The 26,848-nt window shown below is 41.0% G+C and overlaps 1 protein-coding gene across 1 annotated transcript in view; it reads right to left on the minus strand.

Annotated features, from left to right (window-relative positions):
* The window catches only part of ascc3 (activating signal cointegrator 1 complex subunit 3), a 634,438-nt gene that overhangs the window by 134,910 nt on the left and 472,680 nt on the right, over positions 1–26,848 (minus strand). The window contains exons 31-33 of the mRNA XM_078542487.1: positions 9,145–9,282; positions 8,901–9,021; positions 6,638–6,770 (exon numbers count right to left, since the gene is read on the minus strand). Of these exons, the coding sequence (XP_078398613.1) occupies positions 6,638–6,770; positions 8,901–9,021; positions 9,145–9,282 (392 nt within the window). The remainder of the gene's footprint in view (positions 1–6,637; positions 6,771–8,900; positions 9,022–9,144; positions 9,283–26,848) is intronic.

The following is a 26,848-nucleotide window of genomic DNA, read 5'->3' on the forward strand; positions in this document are numbered from 1 at the left end:
AGGCATTCTTAAAATTTAGCTTAGCGTATCATGAAAGACTAGTGGGCTCCTAAAAGTCAGAATTGAACTTTATCAGATGCCTGGCACAAAAGGCACGCTATAAAAATTTACTGAGTTAGAAAATAACAACTTTAAGAATATTATTTCTGTGTTAAAAGTTTAAAATCACTATGAAAATATAGAAGTGAAATTAATTAGGACTGATATTAGAACACATCACAAGCATTTATTGACCAGATAAATTCTCACAATGTTCACATAATAAGACCATCCTCAACAATCAAATAATAGTGAATTATTAGGGATAATCAAAAGGGAGGAGTTTAAAAAAGGAGGCAGTGCCCATAGCTGCTAGAGAGGATGTAATTTAGTTTAGTGGGATATAAAGATACAGGCTTTTCTCCAGAAAGGCAAAAGTATTGAAGAAAGGTTTAAAAGGGAAACATTAAACCAATGATTCTCAAGTTGTTGAAGAGTTGGACACTTTAAAACTAACAGTTTTTGCGTGTCCTGCTGTTCAGATAGCTGAAACAACTTGGAGATTTAAGGTAATACTTTGCTTTAAATGTTTGATGGATATGCTAAGAGATTTTTTAGTTTGTCGTATTATTTTTCAAGTCTTTTTGACTGTATTCTATATTGGAACTAAGATTGTGTTTTCCATCTTTCTATAGTCTTTAACTTTGCGATGTACTTATCTACTTTTGAGTGTACTGAGTGTCAAACGGTTCTTTAATAAACTTCCAAATAACTCAGTAAAATATGACATCTCAAGTAGATTTCTGTAAGCAGCTTAAGAACCCTCTCTCTGTAACTCCTAAATTGGAGACATACAATTTTTCAAATAGAGACCCTTGGACTCTTTTAATATCCGGGTACTTATAACCTAGCTGATAATTATTTAAAAGGCTATCTGGAAGATGGTAATATCTCTTGATAGTTATCTTCCTTGGGGGAAAAGTGGTTCATTTGCTGAGACCCAAAAACAAATGTCTGTGGGAAGTGGCTATTTTGAACTCAAGGGAGGGTGATTATTGAGGGAGTTCTTCTGATATGGGGTAGCCCCAAAAAGGGGTTAGGGCTATAATTCACTTCAAAAGGGGGATAGCCTTTTGGTAGTTTAATGTATTAATTGCCTACTAAGAAATGTTTAGTCAAAGTTGTTTGAGTTTGTTTGTTTCAGTAAAAGTCTTAAAACGTGAACTCTTGTTGTGTGATACTTTAAATTGGTCATTGGGAAATTCATATCTCTTTTTAGAAGTTATCAGTCTCTATGGGGAATGGAACAAAATACATGAGAGTAATGTTAATAATATTGAAGACTTCATTGCTTTTAGCTGCACTCAAACAATAATGGGAGGGAAAAGATTTCCTCCAAAGACGATTTGTAACAAAATCATAAACATGTTTCCTATATTCACTATGGAGTACAGAGGAAATCATCTCTGTAACAGAAAACATGTTTATGTTCCCTTCTCAACTTCTTCAGTATTATCTATTACCCTCACACAGCTGCTTCCATTCAACAGGTATATTCAATGGCCAGGATTTTACACTTGCAAATTGGGACTGCTGCATGTGTAAAATCCAGTGTGATGAAGTTCGGTTGTGAACCTGATGTTCCCATAATATGGTTAGCAGGCGGATGCCAAAATAGCAGTCCACCTGCCAGCTTAGAAAAAGAAACGATCAATTGAACTTGTTAACAAGCCAAGTGACATGAATGTTACGCTGCCCATGCCGTCATGCAGTTGGCATGGTTGGAAAGGCAAGAGTGGGGAGTCTACTTTCTCACCATCTGGGGGTGCTTTATGTGCATCGGGAGCAAGCCCCCTGCCTAAGATGATACCTGCACTTTCTGCCTCCTCACATGGCCTCTGAAACCTCGCCCCCACCCCTCTCCCTAGGGTGCCTGATCCCTCCCCAGCCAAAACTCCTGGACTCACCTCACTCCAGGATCCATGCTGTCTTCATCATGGGACTGCTTGCAGTTCCAGCAGCACTACTGAGTTCTGGTGCTGCCGGGACTGCTAGAGCTGCCTGCCAATCTGATTGGCCAGCAGCTCTTGGGAGCAGGACTTTTTCCCACTGAGGGGCAGGAGTCGTACTCTGCTCATTGAGGCCGCTGGCAGCGTGTTATTGCTGTGGAGATGTGTTTTTTAAAATTTGTTGGTTTGAGACTTCATTTTATTTTGTTATTATCATCATAATTAGTTTACAGAGGCTGACTGATTCAATTTTTTATTTTATGGCTAGCATTTTTAACCCGTACTTTGGGAACTGCGTCCATAACTGTCTAGTTTAACAGTAACACTATTACTTCTTTTTCTAAAGGAATAACTGGACTAAATAAGTATGTATTCATTCAGAAATAACTATACTTAAAGAACTAGACTGTCAGTTACCCAATAACATTTTATCCATTTTTCATATGACTAGAACAGTGCACTCTCAATGTAACAGACCACCACTTCGACTTACACTTTTCTCCAGGGTTACATTTAGCAATAGATGCAACAGCCTGTTACGTCTTGCTTCTCTATAAACCGTAAAAACATACCTGCAAATCTCTGAATTCCGGTGGCAGCAGGCAGCTAATCTAGCTACATTCCAAGGTGAAATTTGATTTTAAATTATATTTTGTCTCATGTATGGTAAATGGCGAATTAACTATTAGTGACCCTATCACCATGAACAGTACTCCAGGGCTTTATTATAATAATGGAAAATAAGGAAATTATGGATGAATTGAACAGATATTTTGCATCTGTCTTCACTAACTCCCCAGGAATAAGTGTGCATCAAGAGGTGAAAGGGTTGGAGGAACCTAAAACAATTACAATAACCAGGAAAAGAGTACTGAGAAAATTATTAGAATTAAAAGCTGACAATCCCCCAGGTCCTGGTGGACATACTGAGGTAGTAGTTGCATTGACTTCAATTTTCCAAAATTCTCTAGATTCTGGAAAGGTCCCATCATTTGGAAAATAGTGAATATAAATCCTCTATTGAAGAAAGGAAGGAAAAAGCAGGAAACTACAGACCAATTAGCTTAACATCTGTCACAGGGAACATGCTGGAGTCTATTTTTAGCAAGGTCATACTAGCCACTTAGAAAATCTCAGTGCAATCAGGCAGAGCCAACATGGTTTTGTGAAAGGAAATCATGTTTGACTAATTTATTGGAGTTTTTTGAGGAAGTAATAAACAACGTGGATAAAGGGGAGACTGTGAATGTGGTGTACTTAGATTTCTAGAAGTAATCTGACAAAGTGCCACATCAAAGTTTACTACACAAAATAAGAGCTCATGGTGTAGGGGGTAACACATTAACCTGGATAGGGGATTGCTTAGCTGACAGGAAACAGAGAATAGGCATAAATGGGTCATTTTCATGTTGACAAGATGTAACAAGTGGAATGCCACAGAGATCAGTGCTGGAGCCTCAACTATTTACAATTTATACCAATAACTTGGGTGAAAGGAACAAATGTAAGGTTGCTAAATTTGCTGATGATGCAAAGATAGGTAGGAAAGTAAGTCGTGAAGAGGACATAAGGAGTCTGCAAAGGGATATAGATAGGATAAGTGAATAGGCAAAAATTTGGCAAATGGAGTATAAAGTGGGAAAATGTAAACTTGTCCACTGTGGCATAAAGAATAAAAAAAACCAGCATATTATTTAAATGAGGAGAGATTGCGGAACTCTGAGGTACAGAGAGATCTGGGTGATCTGGTACATGAATCACAAAAAGTTAGTGTTTTGTGGGTTATCCCATTTTGTGGGTTATCTCATGGCCTAATCTATACTGGGAAGGTTTCCCCCTATTCATGAATGACTTAGGTCTGACTCGGGGAGGTTCCTTTAAAGTAGCTTATTTACACAATATACAAACTCTTCCATCTTCTCTACAGGTCGAATATCCTTTATCCGTACCTCCGAAAACATCCAAAAACTGAACTTTTTTGGAACAGTTGTGCAGTTGATTTGTATGTTAATAAAGCAATGTAATATTATATTACAGCTGTAATAAGTGTTAATAGGTAAGAAGTAGGGTGTGAGAGAGTTGGAAAATGGAGAAACAACCTAGTGTTTGTAGGCTATAGCTAGCCTAGGCTTAGGCTATTGTAATGTAAGTAAGCCTTGACCTGCTGTATATACAGTAGATCCAAAAATCGAAAATATCTCAATACTGAAATGCAATCGGCCCCGAGGGTTTCAGATAAAGGATACTCGAACTGCCCTAAGTTTCTAGCACATGACTACTGATGCCACTGTTACATCATGAGACACATCACTATCTCGTAACCATAACTGTTAACCCATTGTGCTACAGTTAGTATGCTGGTACAGCACGTGATTAGGAAGGCAAATGGAATGTTGTTATTTATTGCAAGGGGAATAGAATATAAAAGTAGGGGTGTTTTGCTATAGTTATATAGGGCAGAATTTTCTTGTCGGTGTGCGGGGGCGGGCCCTGCACGCTGATGCGTAAAATGACGCGTGGTGATGTGGGGCGTGCGCCCTGACGTCACCGTGCGTCATTCCGATCTTCTGTTCGGCGGGTGCGCACCGGATTTGGCTGCGCGCCCACTGAACAGTCAAAGACTTGTTAAGGCCATTAATAAATTAATTAACTAAATTGACAGGGCTGCTCGTCCAACCATAAGGTTGGGGGGCAGGCAAAGAGCCCAAGCGGCCTTCGCATTTTGCATGAAACCTCATCCACGGGCAGGATGAGGTTTCATGAAGGTTTTATTAAATGAATTAAAATTTTTTTGACACTTCATAAACATGTCCCAACTGATATGACGTTGTCACATGAGGGGACATGTCTGAATAATTTTTATCTTTCCTTTTTTACAAACTTTAAAAGTGAACTTTATCTCCCTGAAGCAGCTCCGTACCTCAGGGAGATTTCTGCGCTCTTTCATGCGTGGTAGAGTTGAGGCCCCGACTCTTCCTCCTCCCCCTGCCCGCACAGGTAGTGCTGAGAGCTACCGGACACGCGTCATGCTGGGCGGGCCTTAATTGGCCTGCCCACGTAAAATGGCGGCCGTTCCCAGCCGGCCCGCCCAAGATTCTGCCCATAGGGTATTGGTATGATCACATCTAGATACAGTTTGGTCCTGTGATTTCAGGAAGGGTATAACTGCATTAGAAGTAGAACATGGAAGGTTCACTCGTATGATACCCGGAATGAGGGGGTTATCTTACGAGGAAAGGTTGGACAGGTTGGACCTGTATCTATTCGGGTTTAGAAGAATGAGAGGTGATCTTATTGAAACATATAGGATCATGTGGGGACTTGACAGGGTGGATGTTAAGCGGATCTTTCACCTTGTGGGAGGGATTAGAACTGGGGGCGGGGAGGTACAGTTTAAAAATAAGGGGTCTGTCATTTAAGACGGAAATGAGGAGTATTTTCTTTCTCTTAGAAGGTTGCAAAGCTATGGAACTCTTTCCCCAGAGAGTGGTGGAGGCAGTGTCATTGAATCTTTTTAAGGATGGGTTAGATAGTTTCTTGACTGACGAGGGAGTCACAGGGTAACGTGGGTAGGAAGGAAAGTGGAGTTGAGGCCACAATCCGATCAGCCATGATCTTATTGAATGGCGGAATAGGCTTGAGAGTCTGAATGGCCTACTCCTGCTCCTAATTTAGAGCGGGACACAGTGGCATAGCGGTAACGTCACTGGACTAGTAACCCGTTCAGGCTAATCCTCTGGGGATACGGGTTCTAATCCCACCGCGGCAGCTGGTGGAATTTAAATTTAATTAGTAAAGTTTGGAATTGAAAGATAGTCTTGGTAATAGTGACCATGAAACCATTATCGATTGACGCAAAAGCCCATCTGGTTCACTACTGTCCTTTCGGAAAGGAAATCTGCCATTCTTACCCGGTCTGGCCTACAATTGACTCCAGACCAACAGCAATGTGTTGACTCTTAACTGCCCTCTGAAATGGCCTAGTAGTCACTCAGTTCAAGGGCAATTAGGGATGGGCAACAAATGCTGGCCTTGCCAGTGACACCCACCTCCCATGAAATAATAAATAAAACAAAAGTTGTACGTTTGTATTAATTCCCACATTTATAATTGCACTTTTGATTTCTGCTTACTCTGGTGCCAAAGCTAATTTGATTTAAAAGTGCTAGGAAGAAGATGGTAGGTGGCAGACAGTCCTATAACCCCAGGATATGGCTTTTAAATTAAAAGCAAACTGATGGGAAGGAAATCTGCCCTCTGCTAAACGTATAACTGAGTGAACTGAATTTCGCTAATATCAACCCAGTTTTTTGTTGCCAACACTGAAGTGCTCATAAATTGACAATCTCCCTCAGAGAGGCCATAGGGAATATGCGCCCTTTTGAGTTGGGTTTGAAGCATGTTGTTCAGTCAAGTAGAGACAGCTTTCGTCTTCATCCGGTCTGTGTTTCACTTAAGATGTTTCACACAGGTATTGAGACAGAAAGTGGGAAAGAATTCCATTCTGCAGCACTGAAATCCCTCACGGAAACGAATATGCATAAGAAAGGCTGATCAGACAAATTATAGATAAAACAATGGAAAATTAAAAAATGTCACATGTTCATATGCAAACCCTGGCATACTGTAATTCTCTTAATATAACTCACCTTGATTCAACAGGGAAGGGTTCATACAGAAACTTCTTGTAGAAGTCTTTTTTAATATCATGGACTAATATCACAGCTTTGCCCTGGTCATCAAACTGAGGCCTGCCTGCACGCCCCATCATCTGCAGAACATCTGAATTTAAAAAAGTGAGAAATTTCATACTTTATTCATAATCTTTAAAAAATCCTCGCTGCAGCTAGGCACCAGATTGTAAGGTAATTTGAGATGTGGAAGGTCATTTGGCCTGCCCTAATTCATCCATTTAGAAAGATCCTAACATCCCTCTACTCTAGAATTCAATTGTTTCTTAAATTGTTCCAGCACTTATTCCTTGGCTTAGTGGTAGTACTCTTGCTCAAGTCAGGGGGTTATAGGTTAAAGCCCTAACTTTAGGATTTTAACACACAAGCTGACAAAAATGATGTGCTCAGGGGATGCTGCAATGTTGGAGGTGCGGTCTTTCAGATGAGATGTTAAACCAAAGCCCCTTCTTCCATCTCAAATTGACATCAAAAACCTCTTCATGTTATAATGAAGGGGAGCAGGGAAGCTTTCCTGTGTCCTGGCTAACATTTACTCCTAATTCAACACTATCATAAATAATTTAACTAGTCATTTATCTTATTGCTCCCATGTGTTTGCTGAGTTACACTATCTCCCAGTTAAACAATGCCTTGATTTTAAAATTCTAATGTCTTCTTTCTTTCCTTCTTTCCATGATCCTGTCATTCCCTATCTCTGTCATCTCCTCTAGCCCTACAGCCTTCCAAGATATCTGCACTCCTCCAATTCTGGCCTCTTGAGCAGCCCTGACTTTAATTACTATACTATTGGTGGCAGTGCCTTCAGATGTAAAGGCCGTAGGCACTGGAATTCCCTCCCTAAACAGCTCTTCCACTGCTTGCACATTAAAACCCACTTCTTTGATCAAGCTTTTGGCCATCTTCCCCATCCCCTTATATGGTTCAGTGTTAAACTTTGTTTGATAACGTTCCTGTGAAGTGCCTTGGTTTTGCTAGGTTCAAAACATAATATAAGTTGTTGATTGTGAGACCTTGTTGAGCACAAATCAGCTTCTCTGAAGAGTCATATGGACTCGAAACGTTAACTGTGTTCCTCTCCGCAGATGCTGTCAGATCTGCTGAGGTTTTCCAGGTATTTTTATTTTTGTTTTGGATTTCCAGCATCCTCAGTTTTTTGCTTTTATTCTCTGTTTATCTACCTGGGTGGGGAATCACAGTCTCAGAATAAGGGGCCAGCCAATTAGGACTGAGATGAGGAGAAATTTCTTACTCAAATGGTTGGTGAATGTGAGATGGGTTCTGGAAACAGCTAAACTGCTCCTGGATAGAGAAGGGTTTCAAGGATACGGCATGTAAGTAGCGATGGCGCAGGAAAAAGGGAAAAGCTTGTTGGGCCTAATGATTTTCTGCTGCTCAATGAACAACATTGCTTCAAATTAAACCATGGGCAGAATTTTATGTCCTGCGGGCAGGAGCGCACCCGACCCAATTGGGAGTAAAATAGTGCACGATGACGTCGGGCGAGCATCCTGACGTCATTGTGCATTCGCGCGATATTTTGGTAGGCGGACGTGCACGAGAATCGGCAGTGCGCCTGCCAACAATTAAGAAGCCTATTAGGGCTTTTAAGCAGGTAATTAATTTGTATTTTTCGCTGCCCGTCCGACGAACAGTTTGGCGGGTGGGCGAATCGGCCAGGCGGCTTTTGAATTTTTTATGAAACCTCATCCATGGGTGGGATGAGGTTTCCTGAGGTAATTTAAAAAAAAAAAATTTTAAACATCATTTTAAACATGTACCTCTTCATGTGACTGAGTCACATAGGGGGACGTGTTTCTCTCATTTTTAAAATGTTTATTTTTGTGATTACAATTCTTCAGCTCCCTGAGACATTTCTGTGTCCTCAGGGAGCTTTCAGTGCACGCTTTCCCACGCATGCGCAGACTTCTGCGCTCGCACTCCTCCCGCCCCCACCCCGGCAATGCTGAGCTCCTCAGTGCGCATTTCACGCTGGCTGGGCGTAAATTGGTTATCCAGCGTGAAATCGCGGTCGAGGCCCGATCGCAGGTGGCAGAGTGTTTCGTGGCTGCTCCTGGGCCCACCTGCTGTGCCCACCCAACAACTGGGAAATTCTGCCCCATGATTCATACTGGGGCAAACATGCACCAGATTGAGCAATAATAGAAAATAGCATTGGAGGGGGAAAAAAGGAGATAAACATTATATTTATGCTTCCTACCTGTAATTGCAAAGTCCACATAACGTCGTGTTTTTCCATCATAGTACTCAGTACCCTTAACAATGACTAAGTGAGCAGGGAAGTTCACTCCCCAAGCTAAAGTGCTTGTGGCAATAAGAACCTACAACAGTAATCAGCACAAACAGAATCAAATGCATTAGAAAATTACAAATATAAAGGCAGAATCGAATAAAGCACTTTTAAAATGTTTGTTTCCGAGATCTTGAGAAAAGAGAGCACTCACCTGGATTTTGCAGTTCACAAAGAGTTCTTCCACGTGCTTGCGGTCACGTTCATGGAGTCCAGCATGATGTAATCCAATACCAAAAGCTAAGGTCAGTTTTAGATTGGAATCTCTCACCATCTCAATTATATCACTCATCTGTAAAGATGTAACAATGGTAGAATAGGTTATTTTAGTTTAAAAATCATCTCTCCATGATCATGTTTTCTAGGAATCACATCTTGTCCAAGACTTTCCAAGTGCACTAATTACATTAGTGTTTATATAGGATATACCGCACTGAGACAGGCCACATGGCCTAACCAGTCCATGCTGGTGTTTGTGCGCTACTCGAGCACAAGAGCATTCGTGACAATCCTAAGATTGTATTAACTACAAATGTCTTTACAATAATGTACATGCACTGTCAGCCTCTCTATGATTGCACAAATGTACAAACTGCAAGCCTGTCTACAATCATGAAATCCTTTTGAAAATCACCACATAAGTTGACTAATGCCTCTGATGCTGATAGTCTTATTCAGCATAGTGATCAATATCCTTGAATAAGGTCACAACATATCCTTTTTAAAAAAATTGAATTATAAAACAGATATACGGTAACACTAAATATTCCTCTTCATTAAAATGAGAAATATAATTATCTTACAATAACGTGTGAATTGACTAAACTCTATAATTGACAATCTTGTAAAATTTTTCTGGCTATTAACATGACAATTTAAGCTTACAATACCTAACTACAAACAGCTGTCCTGACCTACAGATGATTAACATGCAGTACTGCAGTTAACTTAGCTCACAGCAGCTCCCTGGAAACTGAAACAGCATGGCATACTTCGGCTAAATAAATTGTTGTGGACAGTATGCATTAGAAATATTGACAAACGTTTCATACAGTGGAAGAGTGCAACTCAAATTTAAGTTTTGAAGCATTGTCATATCCCATTATTCAATTAATATTTGTTCCTCTAGTTTGGACCAAAAGTGTGAAATGACTTCAAATGAATTAAATATGTTAGTGACAATCAAAAATGATTTTTTCCAACTGTCTTAATTCTGTTACATTAACACATATAACAAACAGTAGGTTCAAAAAATCCTTAGGTATTCTTTGCTAACTTTGCTTTATAGCACTTTAAAAAAAGCATTCAGTAAGAAATAAAATCATGTACAATGCTACATTTTCAGCACAGGTGATCCTATTTTCATTTGCAGACATTACTGCGTAGGTTTCACTGATTGGGGCAAGCATGTGGCTCTTGTTTCCTGTCTATAATGCCTAGAAGGCAATGTAATGTAAATTAGAAAAGTAAAGGCCTCTGGCAGGGGGGCTGGTACTTGCTTAACGAACCTGCTGGGTTGTTAGCAGCAGGAAACCCAGGCTGCTGCTAGGAGATTGTCATGTGTTTGCATAAATCATCGCAACATATGTTTCCAGTCCTACCTAAACTTAACTAACCTGTGCTTAACTATAATAATAAGCAAATTCTATGCTGCTAAGGTGCTTTCAAAAATAACACTATGTTGATAAAAATGGTTGTCTGGAGAGAAATATAATTATGTAGTTAAGCAGAAAAGGGACATGAATATTTGCTGCATTGTCAAGGTTAGTTTGGGCATAAGAAAGTGAGAACGTAAACTTGTGGAGTGCATTAATCATTAATTACTGCACAACTTCAGTTCAGTTCCATTAACTGATTAATCATGAGATGTTGTGATGAACATTAAGACATTAACTGGATATAAATTGTGATGCATTAAGATTTAAAGAATACACCTTCAAAAACGAGAGCAGCACTCCAAGCTGATAAAGCATACTAATGAAGAAAGAAAGAACTTGCACTTTTCAAACATCTTTCATGATATCTGGGTATCTCAAAGTGTTTCATAACCAACGAGTTGCTTTTTGAATTTAGTCACTGTTTAAATATAGGATATGTGGCAACTAATTTGAGCCAATAAGTGACAACAGGTATAGTCGTAATATGTATTGGTTGAGGGATACCAGGACTCTTTTTCCAATAACTTCATGGAATATTTTACATCTGAAAAAGTTGCCAGAAACACAGTTTATTGTCTGCTTTGAATGGTGACACCTCTGATAGTGTGGCACTCCCTCAGTACTACAATGAAAAGCAGCCTAGATTATGCAGTTCAAGTCTCTAGAGTCAGGCTGGAATTGATAGCCACAAAAAGCTAAAAGCTACTGCGGATGCTGGAAATCCAAAACAAAAACAGAATTACCTGGAAAAACTCAGCAGGTCTGGCAGCATCGGTGGAGAAGAAATCAGTTAACGTTTCGAGTCTTCATGACCCTTCTCGAAACGTTAACTGATTTCTTCTCCACCGATGCTGCCAGACCTGCTGAGTTTTTCCAGGTAATTCTGTTTTTGTTTTGGAATTGATAGCCCCCTGACTGAGGGCTACACCTGGGCTGCAGCAAAATTTTAAGTAGTGTATAGATCTACATTTTTTTTAAGGAAACATTATGTGGCCACATAGTTTTTAAAAAAACTGTACAAGCATGGCGGTCAGGAGGAACCTGTGACAGATTATAAATCTTACTGCTCTACACCCAGCCATCTAACAATCTTCATGAAAAATACAGTGACAAACTGACACAGTACATAGATCCATGAAAACAAAAAAAGCCGTGGTTGATGTCCTTGACTGAATATTTATTTTAAAACCGAAGGCATGCAATAATACAAATTTACAAAACAAAATCATAGGCCAAAAGCTTTGCTGCCTCCATTTTTCACCAATATTATAAATGGCTCCCTTTGTGCAGGCATCATCACCTCCCTTCAAAAGCATTAATCACTCCCTTCCTCAAGAAACTTGCCACGTACCCGTAATCCATACAGTACCAGACCTAAACTTTCTCTCTAAGGTTCTTAGACATTATTAAGCATCTCCATGCTCAGCCCTTTCACAATTCTCTTGAGTATCCTCAATGCAGTTTCCACCCTTATCAAAGTCACCAACCATGTTGAATTATTTGTCCTCCTTGTCACCCACCTCTCCATAACATTCAGCACAGAAAAACCACTCCATTCTCCTCCATTGCTTCTCCAGCTATTCAGGATTGCTCTTGTGTGGTTCCACTTCTATTTTTCTCAACTTGGTCAACACATCTACAGCAATGTTCACTACTTCCACAGTGCAGAGTACTCAGAGATCTGCTTGGTCTGCTGCATTTTTTGTTTATGTTTGTCCATTTGCGATATAAATTGTAGGCACGAGGTCTGTTTCTATAAACATCCTGATAACGCCTGGCTGAAAGCATGTCCACAATTTTGCTACTTCCAACACCTTCTTGGCCAGTGCCCTGGCTCCCACCATATGCAAAATGTAAAAGGGTCTATCCACTACAGGCTAATTACTCTTGGTCAAAAGTTACTGCAGCCAGCGAATAGACAGTGCCCACCATTTGTTAAAGTTGTCCTTGCCCATTTAATTTCTGTAACTTTTTACACTGGAATTAGCTGTAAACTGGAAACCCAAACAGTGCAATACCTTCCAAAGGGGTCAAGAAGGCAGCTCACCACTACCTTTGCAAGGTCAATTAGGGATGGACAATAAGCCCACATCCCATGTATGAATAAAAATATAGAAACCATGAAAGACAGTGGTCCAATACCGACTCCTGGGGAACACCATTGTATAACTTTCTCCAAATGGAAAAACCGTTCACCATTACTGTTTCCAATTTTATATCCATGTTGTCCCTTTTATACCATCAGTTAGGCCCAAGTGGGCGAATCCTAACTTTCTGGAGTGGGTTCAGTCTGTATTTATGATGTAAATACAGGAACTCTATGCCTTTACATTGGAATACATTTGAATGGTGAGCCAGACAGTAAGATGCTATTTTTGTGCAATTTATGGAGGAGCACACCTCTTGGACAATAACTCTGGATTTTCCTGTTTAACCACATACCTACACTCACCTGAATTTACTGACAAATTTGCACGTGAAAAATGGTGAGCACTGTTAGCCTATTAGTTTTACAGTATTCATGTATGGGAAATGCTGCTGGATGTTTCATGTTACTGCAACTTTTTAATCTTGTACAATGGTAATTTCAGAACACTTAACTTCTACATAAATTTTGTCTGTTAGCATCAGTCCTGACATAACCAAATATTTTACTTTCGGCTCATGACAAACATTCTTTTCTTCAGTGAGCAAAACCATGAAAAAATATTCAAACACAGTATTATGTTATAGAAACACAACAATGAACTGTTATCCTCGCATCAAGCTTCCTTAGACAGCACCTTCCAAACCCATGGCCACTACTACCTGGAAGTTGCCCTCCAAGCCACTCACCATCCTGACTTGGAAATATATCGCAGTTCTTTCAGCGTCGCTGGGTCAAAATCCTGGAACTCCCTCTCTAATAGCACTGTGGGTGTACCTACACCACATGGGCTGCAGCGGTTCAAGAAGGCAGCTCACCACCACCTTCTCAAGGGCAATTAGGGGTGGACAATAAATGCTGGCCCAGCCAGCGATGCCCACATCCCATGATCAAATAAAGAGGAATTTGAAGGTGAGGGTGTTCCTATGCATCTGCTGTCCTTGTCCTTCTAGATGATGGAGGTTTAGGAGGTACTGTCAAAGAACCCTTGGTGAGTTGCTCAAGTACATCCTGCAGATGACACACAATACAGCCACGATACGCCAGTTGTGGAGCTGATGAATGTCTAGCCTAGTAGATAAAGTGCAGATCCAGCGGACTGGACTGCTTTGCACTGGATGGTGTTGAGATCTGTGAATGCTATTGCACCTGCATTCATCCCTCTTCTGACTTATCCCTTCTGTGGGTGGTGGAGATGCTTTGGGGAGTCAGGATGTGAACCATTCATTACACAATACCCAGTATATGGATTGCTCTTTTAGACATGGCATGTAAGTGGCTGGTCCAGTTCAGTTTCTGACCAATATTGACCCAGAGCATTGATAGTGGTTGAGTATTGTTGTAGGTGCACCCATCCAGGCAGGTGGGGAGTGTTCCAACACACTCTTGACTTAGCTACGGCTCAGTGGAAGCCCTCACCTCTGAGTCAGGCAATTGTCAGTTCAAATCCCACTAGCCAGAACTTTGAGCACAAAATCTAGAGAGACAGGCCAGTGCAGTACATTGGGAGTACTGCACTGAAGGAGGAGCAATCTTTTGTTGAGGTGTTAAGCTGAGGCTATGTCTACCCACTCAGGTGCGCAAAAAAGATCTCATGGTACTATTTCAAAGATGAACAGGGGAGTTCTTCCCAGTGTGCTGGCAAAATAGTTATCCCTCAACCAACACCACAAGAACACATTGGCCGGGACCCGCCACGGGGGATGCGCTGGGCCAGCCAAAAGTCCATTGACTATTAACGGGATCGGAAGATCCCAGTGGCGGACGTGCCGGAAAATCCTGGCCATTATCACATTATTATTGGTGGCAACTTACTCTGCACAAATTGGTGGCTGTGTTTCCTACAATACAGCAATTACTACACTTCAAACAAAAGTACAGAATTGGCTCTCAAGCACTTTGGGATATCCTGAAGACATGAAAGATGCTTTACAAATGCAATTCACAATGCCGTTTTTCATGTAAAATGTGCTTTATACCAAATAATGATTTTTAATCCACTGGAAGGAAGCCTGAATCGAATTTTTAAAAACAGACTTTTCAAAAACTAAGGGACTAAAGTGACTTGAACTCAAAGCCCAAGATGGCTAACCCCAATTTGCATTACTAGATGTTCCACATTCCTATTTGTTGAAATAAAGTTAACCTGTCTGCAGAGTCCACCAAAGACAATGGCCGGGATTTTCCGTGCCCGCTGGTGTCAGGCGCGTTTGATGGCATATGCGGACAATATGGTGCTATCGGTTTCACAATGACGTGAAACCAGTTTGTGATCATCCACTCAGCCCGCCGACTGCAGGCCGCATTCCCATCGGACATCGGGAACCTCATTGTAATACATATGCATGTCTTTATTAGGCCAGCCTGCCGGAACTGTCCCCACTCCCCCCAGCCCTGCTGGATCGCCTGCGGGAAAACATGCTGACATGTTGGCGTGCATTAGGCGGGCTGCACTGTGCTTGGGACTTCAAGGTTTGTTTGCCTACGTTGCTTCGGTCAGCATTCACAGTTATCAGCGCCAGGCTTCACAGACAGCACATCATCACTTTTAGGGGGCTCACGAGCGAGTCTCTACCTACCAGGTCAGCCATATGTGGGGGGCTTTTCAATGGCTGCAGGGCTAGGGCTTGCTTGGGAAGGGGAAAAAGAGAGGGAAGGGAAAAGGCTGCAGGACGAGGGCTTTACTGGGAAGGAGGGTATCCCAGGGTGTGTGTGGGGCACATGTTGATCTGTGCAAGTGGCATCAAGATGGTGGTGAGGGCTGAGAAGCAGTCTCTGGAGGAGATGAGGCCAGATGGACATGTGAGGGTACGTGTGTGAGAATGGGTGGTGATGTCCCTTGAGCTGGCAGTGAGTGAGATGCCAGTGAATGTGTGATGGGCTTGAGTGTGTGAGTTTAGAGTGATGAGATGGTTGCCATACGCTGGCTGCACGGATGAGATCATTCATCCTCTATCTGCATTGGATGGTCAACCACTTCTGTGCAGCATTGGCACTGATCACCACTGCCATCATCTACCAAGCCGGAGTGGTAAGGTTGCAGCCCCTCCTGCAGCCAGAGTGGGGGTAGAGGACATCACAGCGGGCCTCCACAGTGTCCAAAAGGCGCTCGAGGGCTGCAGTCTTCTTGCCTTTCAGGGCCATGTCTTTTTTGCTGCAGTCCTGGGGTGGAAGCACTGAGTGTGGCTGTACTTTAAATGTGGTGCCTGGCTTGATGAAGTAGCGAGGTGATGGCGTGGCAGGTGAATCGGAGCCTGCCCAGCATCAGAACGGCATGTTTCCCGGGAATGCATAAATAGTGCGGCGGGTTTGGGATGATAAGGCGTGAAAAGGCGCCATTGTAGCCTGTGGGTAAAACATCGTTTTTCCTGCCCGCTACTGCACCTAGTGCAAATCTGGGACGATTCTGCCAATGACTTTAGGAGCATGTGAAGGACTCGCAACTCCTGTGTCATTAGCAAAGGATCAAGGGTAATCACCTGAGGTATTCAACTGTTGGAATTCGACTATTAAGACTTATTGCTTGGACAATGGGATGCTGACTAAGTTAGCTCCCAGACATGAGGTAATCAAATTTCCTTTGGAATATACGGCAATGTCTTTTTTTGAATCCTCCTGGCAGTTGGAGAAGGAAGGTCACGTGACAAGACAACCCTTTGTCTGCTTTAAAGACATGTTTTCCCATCAGAGCCGAGGACAAGCAGCTTAGGGAGAAGACCCAAGTGGGATTCCTCCTTTTTTTCTCCAACCTACCTGGTAAGCTTTGAGCTCTGTCTACTGAATGTGATCATCCAGTGATGCTCTGCTGCAGACAGAGCTTTCTTAAAAGAATCCAAGCCAGCACTACCGACTCCCAAAGGACCACCTCAGCTCAGTCATCTACATCTTTAAATTGGAGGCATCGAGATCATCCAATTCAGCCTGAAGTCAGCTGAGTCATCAAATTACTGAGTTATGCTCTGTAATTTTTTTCCATGGACTTTAATTTGGCCAACCTAGCCTTCCTCACTGTGTAATCTGTATGTGTGTGAACTTCAAGTGTGTGTGTGTGCGCGCGCGCACGCGTACACGCGGAACTCGGTGAGTATTTTACTATTTTACTTAAATCGATTTAAGTATTTTAAAGCTTACCTCTTTCTTTGTTAAACTCAAGAAAACCTGTCCTATTGGTTCCTTTATGATTACCACGTATAGACAATTACGTATCACCAAATTGGCAAGCATATCCTTCTCAAATGAAAAAAAAACTTGCAATCAAACGTGGAGAGGGCAAAGGGAGGAGCCATTTGATCCCACCTCACCTGGTCGTAACACATTGAATGTTAAGGGGTCGTGGTCAGGCTCTCTTTTAGGAGATGGATACTGCCTGACACTTGTGTGGCACAAAATATTGTCGTCACAGATCACACAAGCCTGGATGATCTCTAGATTTCCTGCATGCGGGCATTATCTGTTGAATCTTGAATTAATCTGAACACTGTGCAATCATCACTGATCATATGATGGCGGAAGGTCATTGATGAAGCAGCTGAAGATAATCAAGCCTAGAATGCTGCCCTGAGGAACTCCTACAGTGATATCCTAGGCTGAGAAGATTGACCTCCAATGAACACAACCATCTTGTTTGTGCCAGGCATGACTTCAGCCACAAGTGTTTTCCCCCTGATCTAAATTGACTTCATTCTCATTTGATCGAATACAGCCTTGGTGTTAAGGGCAGTCATTCTTAATTTATGTCTGGATTTTAGTTCCTGTATCCCTGTTCAGATGAATGCTGCAATGAGGTCTGGGGCTGAATGGCCCTGGCATAATCCAAATTGAGCACTGGTGAGTAGATTATTGGTGAGTAGTTGTTTAATTGCATTGTTGGAGATTCCTTTCATTGCTTTGCCGATGTTTGGATTGGGTGATAATTGGCCTGCATGTAGCAAGATCTGAACAATATTTAGACTTGGGCTGATAAATGGCAAGTAACATTTGCACCACACAAGTGCAAGGCAATGACCATCTGCAACAACTCAGAATCTAACTATCTCCCTTTGACATTCACATCACTGAATTCCCCCACCATCAACATCTTGGGGTGGGGGGGTTACCATTTTTCCCTTGACCAGAAACTAAACTCACCAGTCATATAAATACTGTGGCTATAAGAGCAAGTCAGGGACTAGGGACACTGTGACGAGTAACTCACCTCCTGACTCCCCCCAAAGCCTGTCCACCATCTATCTACAAGGCACAAGTCAGGAGTGTGATGGAATACTCTCCACTTTCCTGAATGAGTGCAGCTCCAACAACACTCAAGAAGTTCAATATCATCCAGGATGAAGCAGTCTGCTTGGTCAGCACTCCATCCTCAACCTTAAACATTCACACCTTTCACGACCAAAGCACAATGGCAGCTGGGTCCACAAAATGCACTGCAGCAACATGCCAAACTTCAACAGTACCTTCCAAACCTGTGGCTTCTACAGCCTAGGAAGACAAGGGAAGCAGATGCATGGGAATACCACCACCTGCAAGTTCCCCTCCAGGTCACTCACCGTCCTGACTTGGAACTATATCACTGTTCCTTCACTGTCGCTGGAATGCTCTTCCTAACAGCACAGTGAGTATATCTACACCAGATGGATGGCAGCTGTTGAAGGCGGCAGCTCAGCACCACCTTGGGCAATTAGGAATGAGCAACGAATGCTGGCCTTGCCATTGACACTCACATCCCATGAAAGAAAAAAAAAATCAGCTTCCTCGGCTATGCCAGAGATGAAAGTGCCACCACTGAGTCATGGCTGACAAATTCCCCAGCGTAAAATTCCTGGGGGTCAAAATGAACTCAACTGCAGCAATCACATAAATGCCACAGCAGATAAGAAATTGGGTATTCAGCAGCAAGTGAATCAATTTCTGATTCCCCAAATGCTCTCCATCATCTTCAAGATGTGAGACAGGAGGGTAATGCCGTACTCTCCACTTTTCTGGATGGATCTAGCTGTAACAACATTTAAGAAGCTTTATATCACCTAGGACAAAGCAGTTCATTTTGGCAGACCAATCACTGCCACAAAAATTAATTCCTTCCAACACCGATGCACCATAGCTTCAGAGTGTACTACTTATAAAGGTGCACTGCAACAACTCACCATGGTTTCTTTGACAGAACATAAGAAATAGGTGTGAGAGTAGACTAAAGGCCCCTCGAGCCAACTCTGTTGTTCAACATGATCATGGCTGATCATCAGCCTTAACTCCACTTTACTTCCTGGTCCACAATCCTTGATTCCCTGAGCAACCAAAAATCTGTCTATCTCAGCCTTGAACATATTCAATAATGGAGCTTCCACAACCCTGTGAGGATGAGAAGTCCAAAGATTCACAACCCTTTGAGTGAAGAAATTTCTCCTCATCTCAGTCCTAAATGGTCATCTCTTTATCTTGGGACTGTACCCTGTGTTCTGGACTCCTCAGCCACAGGAAATAATCTCTCAGTGTCTATCTAATCCCTTCAGAATCCTGTATGTTTTAATGAGATCATCTCTCATTTTTCTGAATTGCAGAGCATATAGGCCTTTCATCATAGGACAACGTTATCATCGCAGGAGCCAATCTAGTGAACCTTCACTGCATCACCTCCAATGCTGGTATGTCCTCCCTTTAATATGGAGACCAAAACTGCACCCAGTATTCCAGTCTCACTAAAGCCCTGTACAAATGTAGGAAGACTTTCCTATTCTTGTATTCCAGTCTCCTGGCAATAAAGGTCAACATGCCATCTGCCTTCCTAATTGCTTGCTGTACCTGCATGCTAACTTAGTGTTCCTTGTCCTAGTGCACCTATGTCCGTTAGAATATCAACATTTACAAGTTTCACATCTTCTGAAAAATATTCTTACTACCAAGGTGAATAACCTCGCACTTCTCACATTATAATCCATCAGCCACCTTGTTCCCCACTCACTTAACCTGTCGATATCTCCTTGCAACTTATTTGTGCCCATCTCATAGGTTGCATTCTCACCTAGCTTTGTATTGTCAGCAAACTTGGTCTCTTCATCCACGTCATTAATAGTTTGCAAAAAACTGAGGGCCCACCACTGATTATTGCAGCACTCCACTAGACACCGCCTCCCAACTTGAAAATGCCGTTTATCCCTAATCTATGTTTCCTATCCGTTAACCAATCCTCTATCCATGCTAATATATTACCCCCAAATCCATGAGCACTTATCTTTTAAATTAGCCTTTCCTGTGGGACCTTATCGCAAGTCTTTTGAAAAACCAAAGATAGCACATCTATTAGTTCCCCTTTATCTACCCTACTGGTTACATCCTCAAAAAACTCTAATACATTTGTCAAACATGATTTCCCTTTCATAAACCATGCTGACTTTGTCTGATCATGCTATGATTTTCTAAGTGCATTGTTAAGAGTTGAGACTCCAGCATGTTTCCGATGACTGATGTCAGCTAACTGGCCTATAGTTACCTGTTTCGCTCTCCCTCCTTTCTTGAATAACAGTGTTACATTTGCCAACTTTCAATCTGCAGGGATGATTCTAGAATCTAGGAAATTTTGGTAAATCACAACCAGTGCATCCACTATCTCTGTAGCTGCCTCTTTTACAACCCTAGTATGTACACCATTAGGTCCTAGGGATATGTCAAATTTTAGCTCCTTAAGTTTCTCTAATATCTGTATTCTGCAAGCATTAATTACCTTCCATTCCTCGCTCTTTTTAACCCCTTGGTTACCATCTATTTCTGATATGTAATTTGTGTCTTTTACTGTGAAGACAGATATAGGGCAGAATTTTCCCCCCGTTGGGTGGGAAATTGAAGTGTGGGCGCACAAGAAGTGCCCCTCCGATTGGCGCCCCAGATTGGGGGCGTGCCACCATTTTACTTGGGCGGGCCAATTAAGGCCTGCCCAGTGTGACGACCGCACGGAAGCACACAGCTCCCTGTGTGGGCAGGGTGGGGGGGGAATCCCTGAACCCGAGAGTGTGTTCTTTCGCACATGCGTACGAAAGAGCGCACTCATCTCCGTGAGGCTAAGTGCTGCTTCAGGGAGATTGGCTCTACAATCAAAAATATTTAAAAAAAAAAAATCCCTGACATGTCCCCTCATGTGACACTGTCGCATGAGTTGGGACATGTCCATAACTTTTAAAAAAACTTTAATTAAATTTTTTAAAACCTACATGAAACCTCATTCAGCCCATGGATGAGGTTTCATGCTTTTTCTGAAACCCACCAGGGCTCCTGGCCTGCCCACCAACCTTAAGGTTGGATGGGCTGGTCCATTAATTACTTCAATGACACTGTCAATGGCCTTGATCGGCCATTGACAGGTCAAAGGGCGCACAGCTGATTTTGCTGCACCCCTGCCTATCTGAAAGTTTAAGTGGGGTGTGGTGATGTCGGAAGTTCCGCCCGATGTCACCGTGTGTCATTTTACGCGTCGGCGAGCGGGCCCCGTCCCCCCAACGGGAAAATCCTGCCCATAAAATATTTGTTCAATGTCTGCCACTTCTTCATTTCCCATGATAATTTCTCCTGTCTCTGCCTCTAAGGAACCAACATTCACTTTTGGTACTCTTTTTTTATACACTTCACCTAAGAAAACCGTGACCTCCACCACAAAATAGGACAAAGGCAACAGGTGCATGGGAACACCATCGCTTTCTGGTTCTTTTCCAAGCCACACACCATTGGATATTTTTGGCACTAATCATCATCGTTGGGTCTGAATCCTAGAACCCCATACCTAACAGCACTGTAGAATACCTTCACCACTTGGACCATGGCAATTCTCAAGGGCAGCAAGGGATGGGCAATAAATGCTGGCTTGGCCAGTAATGGCCATATCCAGAAAATGAATAAAAAAATGCACCATACAATCATAACAAATTGGCAAATAACAAACAAAGTCTTTTTGGTTTGGCATTAAAGTACTCCAGCATTTCCTGAAGGTGCATGGACATAATCAATTTTGCTTAACGTTATTAGCTTTGGAGATCATGTTATATCCAAATCAACATCCAGTTATTCTCCATACACGTTACACAATGTTATTTTATTCACGACAGCTTCAACACAAGCATTAAAGACATTGAAGTGTCACACTTTGGAAACTTTTCAAAAAGAATGAAGTATTTCGTGCAACAGACACTATTTATTATCAGTTTCTGTATGAAATTAATTGAGACTTGTTGGACAACACTGTTTATTTTAAGACTGTGGAATATTACAACTGACACATGTTTACTTTATTTTTCAAGGATATGCTAAATAAATCTGATTTGTGGCTGCTATTCTGAAAGTAACATATGGATGCATCCTGTTGAGGGCTTGACAGCATTCCAGCTTTTGTGTATAATTTAGGTCCCAATGACAAGTCTGGCTCAGTGCTTGGTGGGGTGGTGGTTGGAGGAGGGTGGGGGGGGGATTGGAGGAGAGGTGTCATGGTCATGACACCAAAAATCTCCAGCTTTGTTCAGTTCTTTTGTCCGGAATCATTTATTTTTAGAGGCTCATGCCTAATGTTTTATTCCCTCCATATTTAACTGTCCAGCGTATGCTTGGTGTGCTGACGCTTACATCACATTAATTAATTGGATTCTGATTTCAAAGCATTTGAGATGAGGAAGCAGATGTCTGGAAATAATGCTAATTTGGCTTCTTACCAACAAGATGTCAAATGGGTAATGAAAATGGTTTAGTTTTACACAAAATTAAAAGTTGTGTATATTCAAAATAAATGGCAGTTCACATACAACAGAACATTATCTGTTCAGAATAAAAATGACTGCCACCTATTGTGCCTTTGAGAATTAAATACCCTAAGGTACAGTCAATTTACATATATGATTTCTAGTGATATGACACTGAAAGCAGAAATAATACATTGTATTATAAAAATCCAAGCTACTGGCACATTTGTACTATAAGCACAATTACGTTTTAACATTTTAAGTTTCATATTCTCTTGCAAAACTTAAGATATTAATTTTGAGTTGCGCTATATAGGTATGCCATGTGCAAGCATGTGTCACCAGTTCACATATAATTGCATCTGCTGAGTGGTTTTAAGAATATTTCTGGGGCTAACTGACAAATTCAACTTGTTGTACATTTACATGTGCTACCTTAAACTAACAATCTATTCTCATTTAATGTGCAACCATGAGACTTAATGAGACAATTAAGTCATAGAGAAAAGCACTTTGGGTAATTGCTTTTCAAACCCCTGTCAAACAAAAGAAAACACAGAGTGAAAAACTGCTCTCCAAGCCCTTCTTTCTGCAAGAAAATGCAATTTAGCCCCAATGACTGGTAGTCTAGTGGTTATGGTATGGGACCAGCAAGTCAGGCATTTAGTTCAAAATCCCACAATGGCAAGTTATTTGAGTAATTGAGTACAATTAATCAGTAATGGGGTAGCATTAGAAAAATAACTACAAAAGCTGCCGTATCATTCTAAAAACCCAACTGCTTTACCAATGTCCTTCAGAAAAAGGAATCTACCACCCCACCTGGTCTGACCTACACTTCATGCCAATTCCACATTATATGGTTAACTCTTAATATCCTTAGAACAACATGGAATGGGCAATAATTTCTACTTTGCCAGTATCACCCAGATCCCATGAAAAAATAATAAACTAAACATTTAACCCCATTGTGGAATCTACTCAACTGACTCGCAAGAAAGCTACAGGTAAAACTTGCAAAATCGATGAGGAAGTTTTTCAATCCCCAAAGGCCATAGCATCACTCCAGAATATTGCTCCCTTGCTTAAAATTTACAAAACAAACTATTTAACTTTGATCTATTCAAGCGATGATACTTTTATGGTCCCTGGCATACAGGAACAATTGTGCGATATAGAGTACTTGGTTATGTGTATCTCTCTTTATTCATATATTGTTTAATCTCACTTTAAAAGGATTCAATCAGCATTACATGACCTTCTTCTGCTGCACATCTGTCCATTTACTTATGATTATTTTATACAGACTCTTATTTTGGAAGTAGCTCAGTTTGCCACCTTTCTTAATCACAAACCTTTCACTCTTTGGCCTGCTATTTAGTGGAGAATTTTGGTTTGTATGCATTTAGACAGCTGCTTCCCCATATGCCTTACTGGACATTTGTACCTCTCCAATAGAACTCTACAATTTAGCAGCACAGAGCAGGATATTTGACCTATCATCTTTGCACCTATTGTTTTTCCTAGATCAATCCAAAACCAAGCCCACTACGTTATACTCTTTTTTTGTATCTTTCTAGTTTTGTATCTTTCTGATGCTTCAACTATCGAGTTTCTAATCCTATTCCTTAATTTCTTTTTCCAAAATGTATTATCTCACACTTCCCTACGTTAAACTGTATCTGCCACTAGCCTGCCAACTTGTCTATGTAAACCAAAAGTGCTGAATCCATTCCTGTTGACCACTGCTCCACTGAATATCACACTGAGCTGTCAAGCTGGATTTTATGCTGATGTCATGGTGTGTGCTTGAATCTCTGACCTTCTGACTCTCAGGTGAAAATGTTATCAACTGAGTCAACTTAACCTCAGATTCTTCCAGTAATCAGAGAAATGCCAATGTGGGGGCAGTGCAAATTAGCTTTTTATTATACTGTGCCACTTGCTCTCCATTTGTACATTTTCCTTAAGGTGTTCAAGTGAGGTTGAACCTGTTAGATTGTAAATCATTTCACTGCAATATCTTATCTCCGATCAAATTTACAATGCTTTATCTACTTACAAGGGATGATGGATGGTAAATCCTAGAAATAGTTCAATGTAAACTACTGAACAAAAATTTCTATGATGATTTCTGTACGTACATTAATCATTTATGAAAATGATTGCTTTTAGCAGTTACCAGTCAATCTATCAGTTTGTAAGTGATAGTAATTAAATGTTTGTAAATAAACATCAGTAAGCTTCATGAAGATTGGCATCTTTGCTTCCTCCCCAGGATCATAGTTGTGAAAACAGCATTCCAACACAAGCTTCTTAATGATCAGGACAGTCTGCCTCTATTTGAAACCAAGAAAGCTTTAACTCAATACTGCTAAAGTAGCAGGGTGTGATAACACAACTACCTCTGAAATTCAATATGACAAGATTGTCCTTAAGTAAATCATCCACAGTAAACGTGTGCATGTCTTTGAACATCAAGCGGTGGAAATCTAATTATCATTGCACCTCTGCTTCAGAAAGAAAATCTTTGCCTCATGACTATTTACACAAGAAACAGCTTTCTGTCAATAGCTGCAAAAGTCCTTAGTAGAACCCAAATCAAAAGACATGGGCCTGGTGTATTTTTTCCGGAGAAAGATACAGGTTTCAGACAAATATAATATAGAGTAAGCTGCTGACCAACAACAAACTACTTTTTCTCCCTCAGTCCAACAATTTTTAAGGCGTAGACTTTACTGACAGGGCAACATGGGGACCAATTTTCCTCTGGATTTTTATCGGGAAAGTAAATATGAGTAAACATGGGAGGAAGACTGGGAAAAAACAGTAACAGATTGTTCTTTCCTTTTTACCGCCATGTTGTGTAAAACAGGTTCATGAAGATAAGCCCAAATATTGCTTGTTAGGCTTGTTAAAGCCTCAAAGAAAAACTCTTACAGAAATCCTGGGGGACAGGGTACAAAGTAAAATTTTGAACTCAAGGTCGAACTGGGGTTTATTAATCCATTTCTGGCTAAGTTAGTTGAGGGAGAAATGACTAGGACAACAATGCTATTGATAATTTAGATGAATTTTAAATAAAAATAATTATATTAATTTAATAGTGATGTTTTGATAAGCATGCAATGCAGTTTTATCCATCTTATTGATTGTAATTATAGTCTGCATTTGAAGAAAACATATAAATAAATTAACTGCACCAATGTATCACATCATGATAAAATGTGGTGTTAATATTTAGTAACAGTTGATTGCACCAGATGTGAAGCATTTCTAAATGTTTTAAAGTCATTATTCCTTATAAACAAATGTTATATGTCAAACATCACCAAACATCTTAGAAAGTGTTGTAGCTGAACCTTTAGAGCATCTGTGAAGTTATTCCCTTATTGTTTTCCTGGAATAAACAGCCATCTGGAGTATGCTGCAGGGTTTCTTGATTGATCACAACCAAAACAGCCTGAACACCACTCATTGTTACCCCTTTTAGTGTTCCTTTTTGAGTTGATTTTCAAACAAGTCCTGAGAGGTTGCTGCATGAATTCACAGAGGGTCCACATTTTGATATTTAATAGGGTTGTTGCAATATTTCATTGTTGTGAGGGTCTTTTACCACAGTCCTGATGTCTGTGCTACAGACTGAGAGGTAGGTACAATTATTTTAGTGATCTGCACTTTGTTCAGGAAGTTTCACCAAGCTTTTGAAGGAACATTTATAATTGCACCAATAATTATATGAGGCTGTACCCACTGCGTTAAGCCAGTATCAACTTAGGCAGGAAGACATGCTTCGAAAATTATCCACAAGATTCTCAATTAATTCTGAATTTTTGAACCTGCAAGGCCAGAAGTTTGGATTATCATTTGAGACTAAAAAGAATCTCCAATAGATTACCAGAGATCAGATGCAAAATCCCTGTTATTCCTTTATCTAAAATGAGACATTAAGGATTAGATATCCACTCCTCTAAGTGACAGGAAATTGGACTCAACCCACTAAAATCATAAAACTCTGGACATGATGTGCCATTTATATTAAAGAATTGAGCAATAAAACATTTATCTTGTGATGATTTCAGCTCTATATTGCCATAGAAAGCATCCCATTTAAAAAGCACACTGTTTGTTAAGAAACTTGAAGACAACAGTGCAACTCTTTTATAGTTGGAATGTTTACTTTAATGTCACTCCCTTTTTCCATTGGTTCAGAAGGTATGCATTAGCGAAAGAGCTTTGCTGTGTATCTAGAAGTGACTGAGGTGGTTCGGCCACTCAGCCCTTTGCTTTTTGGCTGCCTGAGCTTCCAATGGGAGAGGCATGGCTAAAATCTTATTAACTGAT

Source organism: Cetorhinus maximus, chromosome 5 (assembly GCF_964194155.1).
Source record: "Cetorhinus maximus chromosome 5, sCetMax3.hap1.1, whole genome shotgun sequence".
In the NCBI taxonomy this organism is placed as follows: Eukaryota; Metazoa; Chordata; class Chondrichthyes; order Lamniformes; family Cetorhinidae; genus Cetorhinus; species Cetorhinus maximus.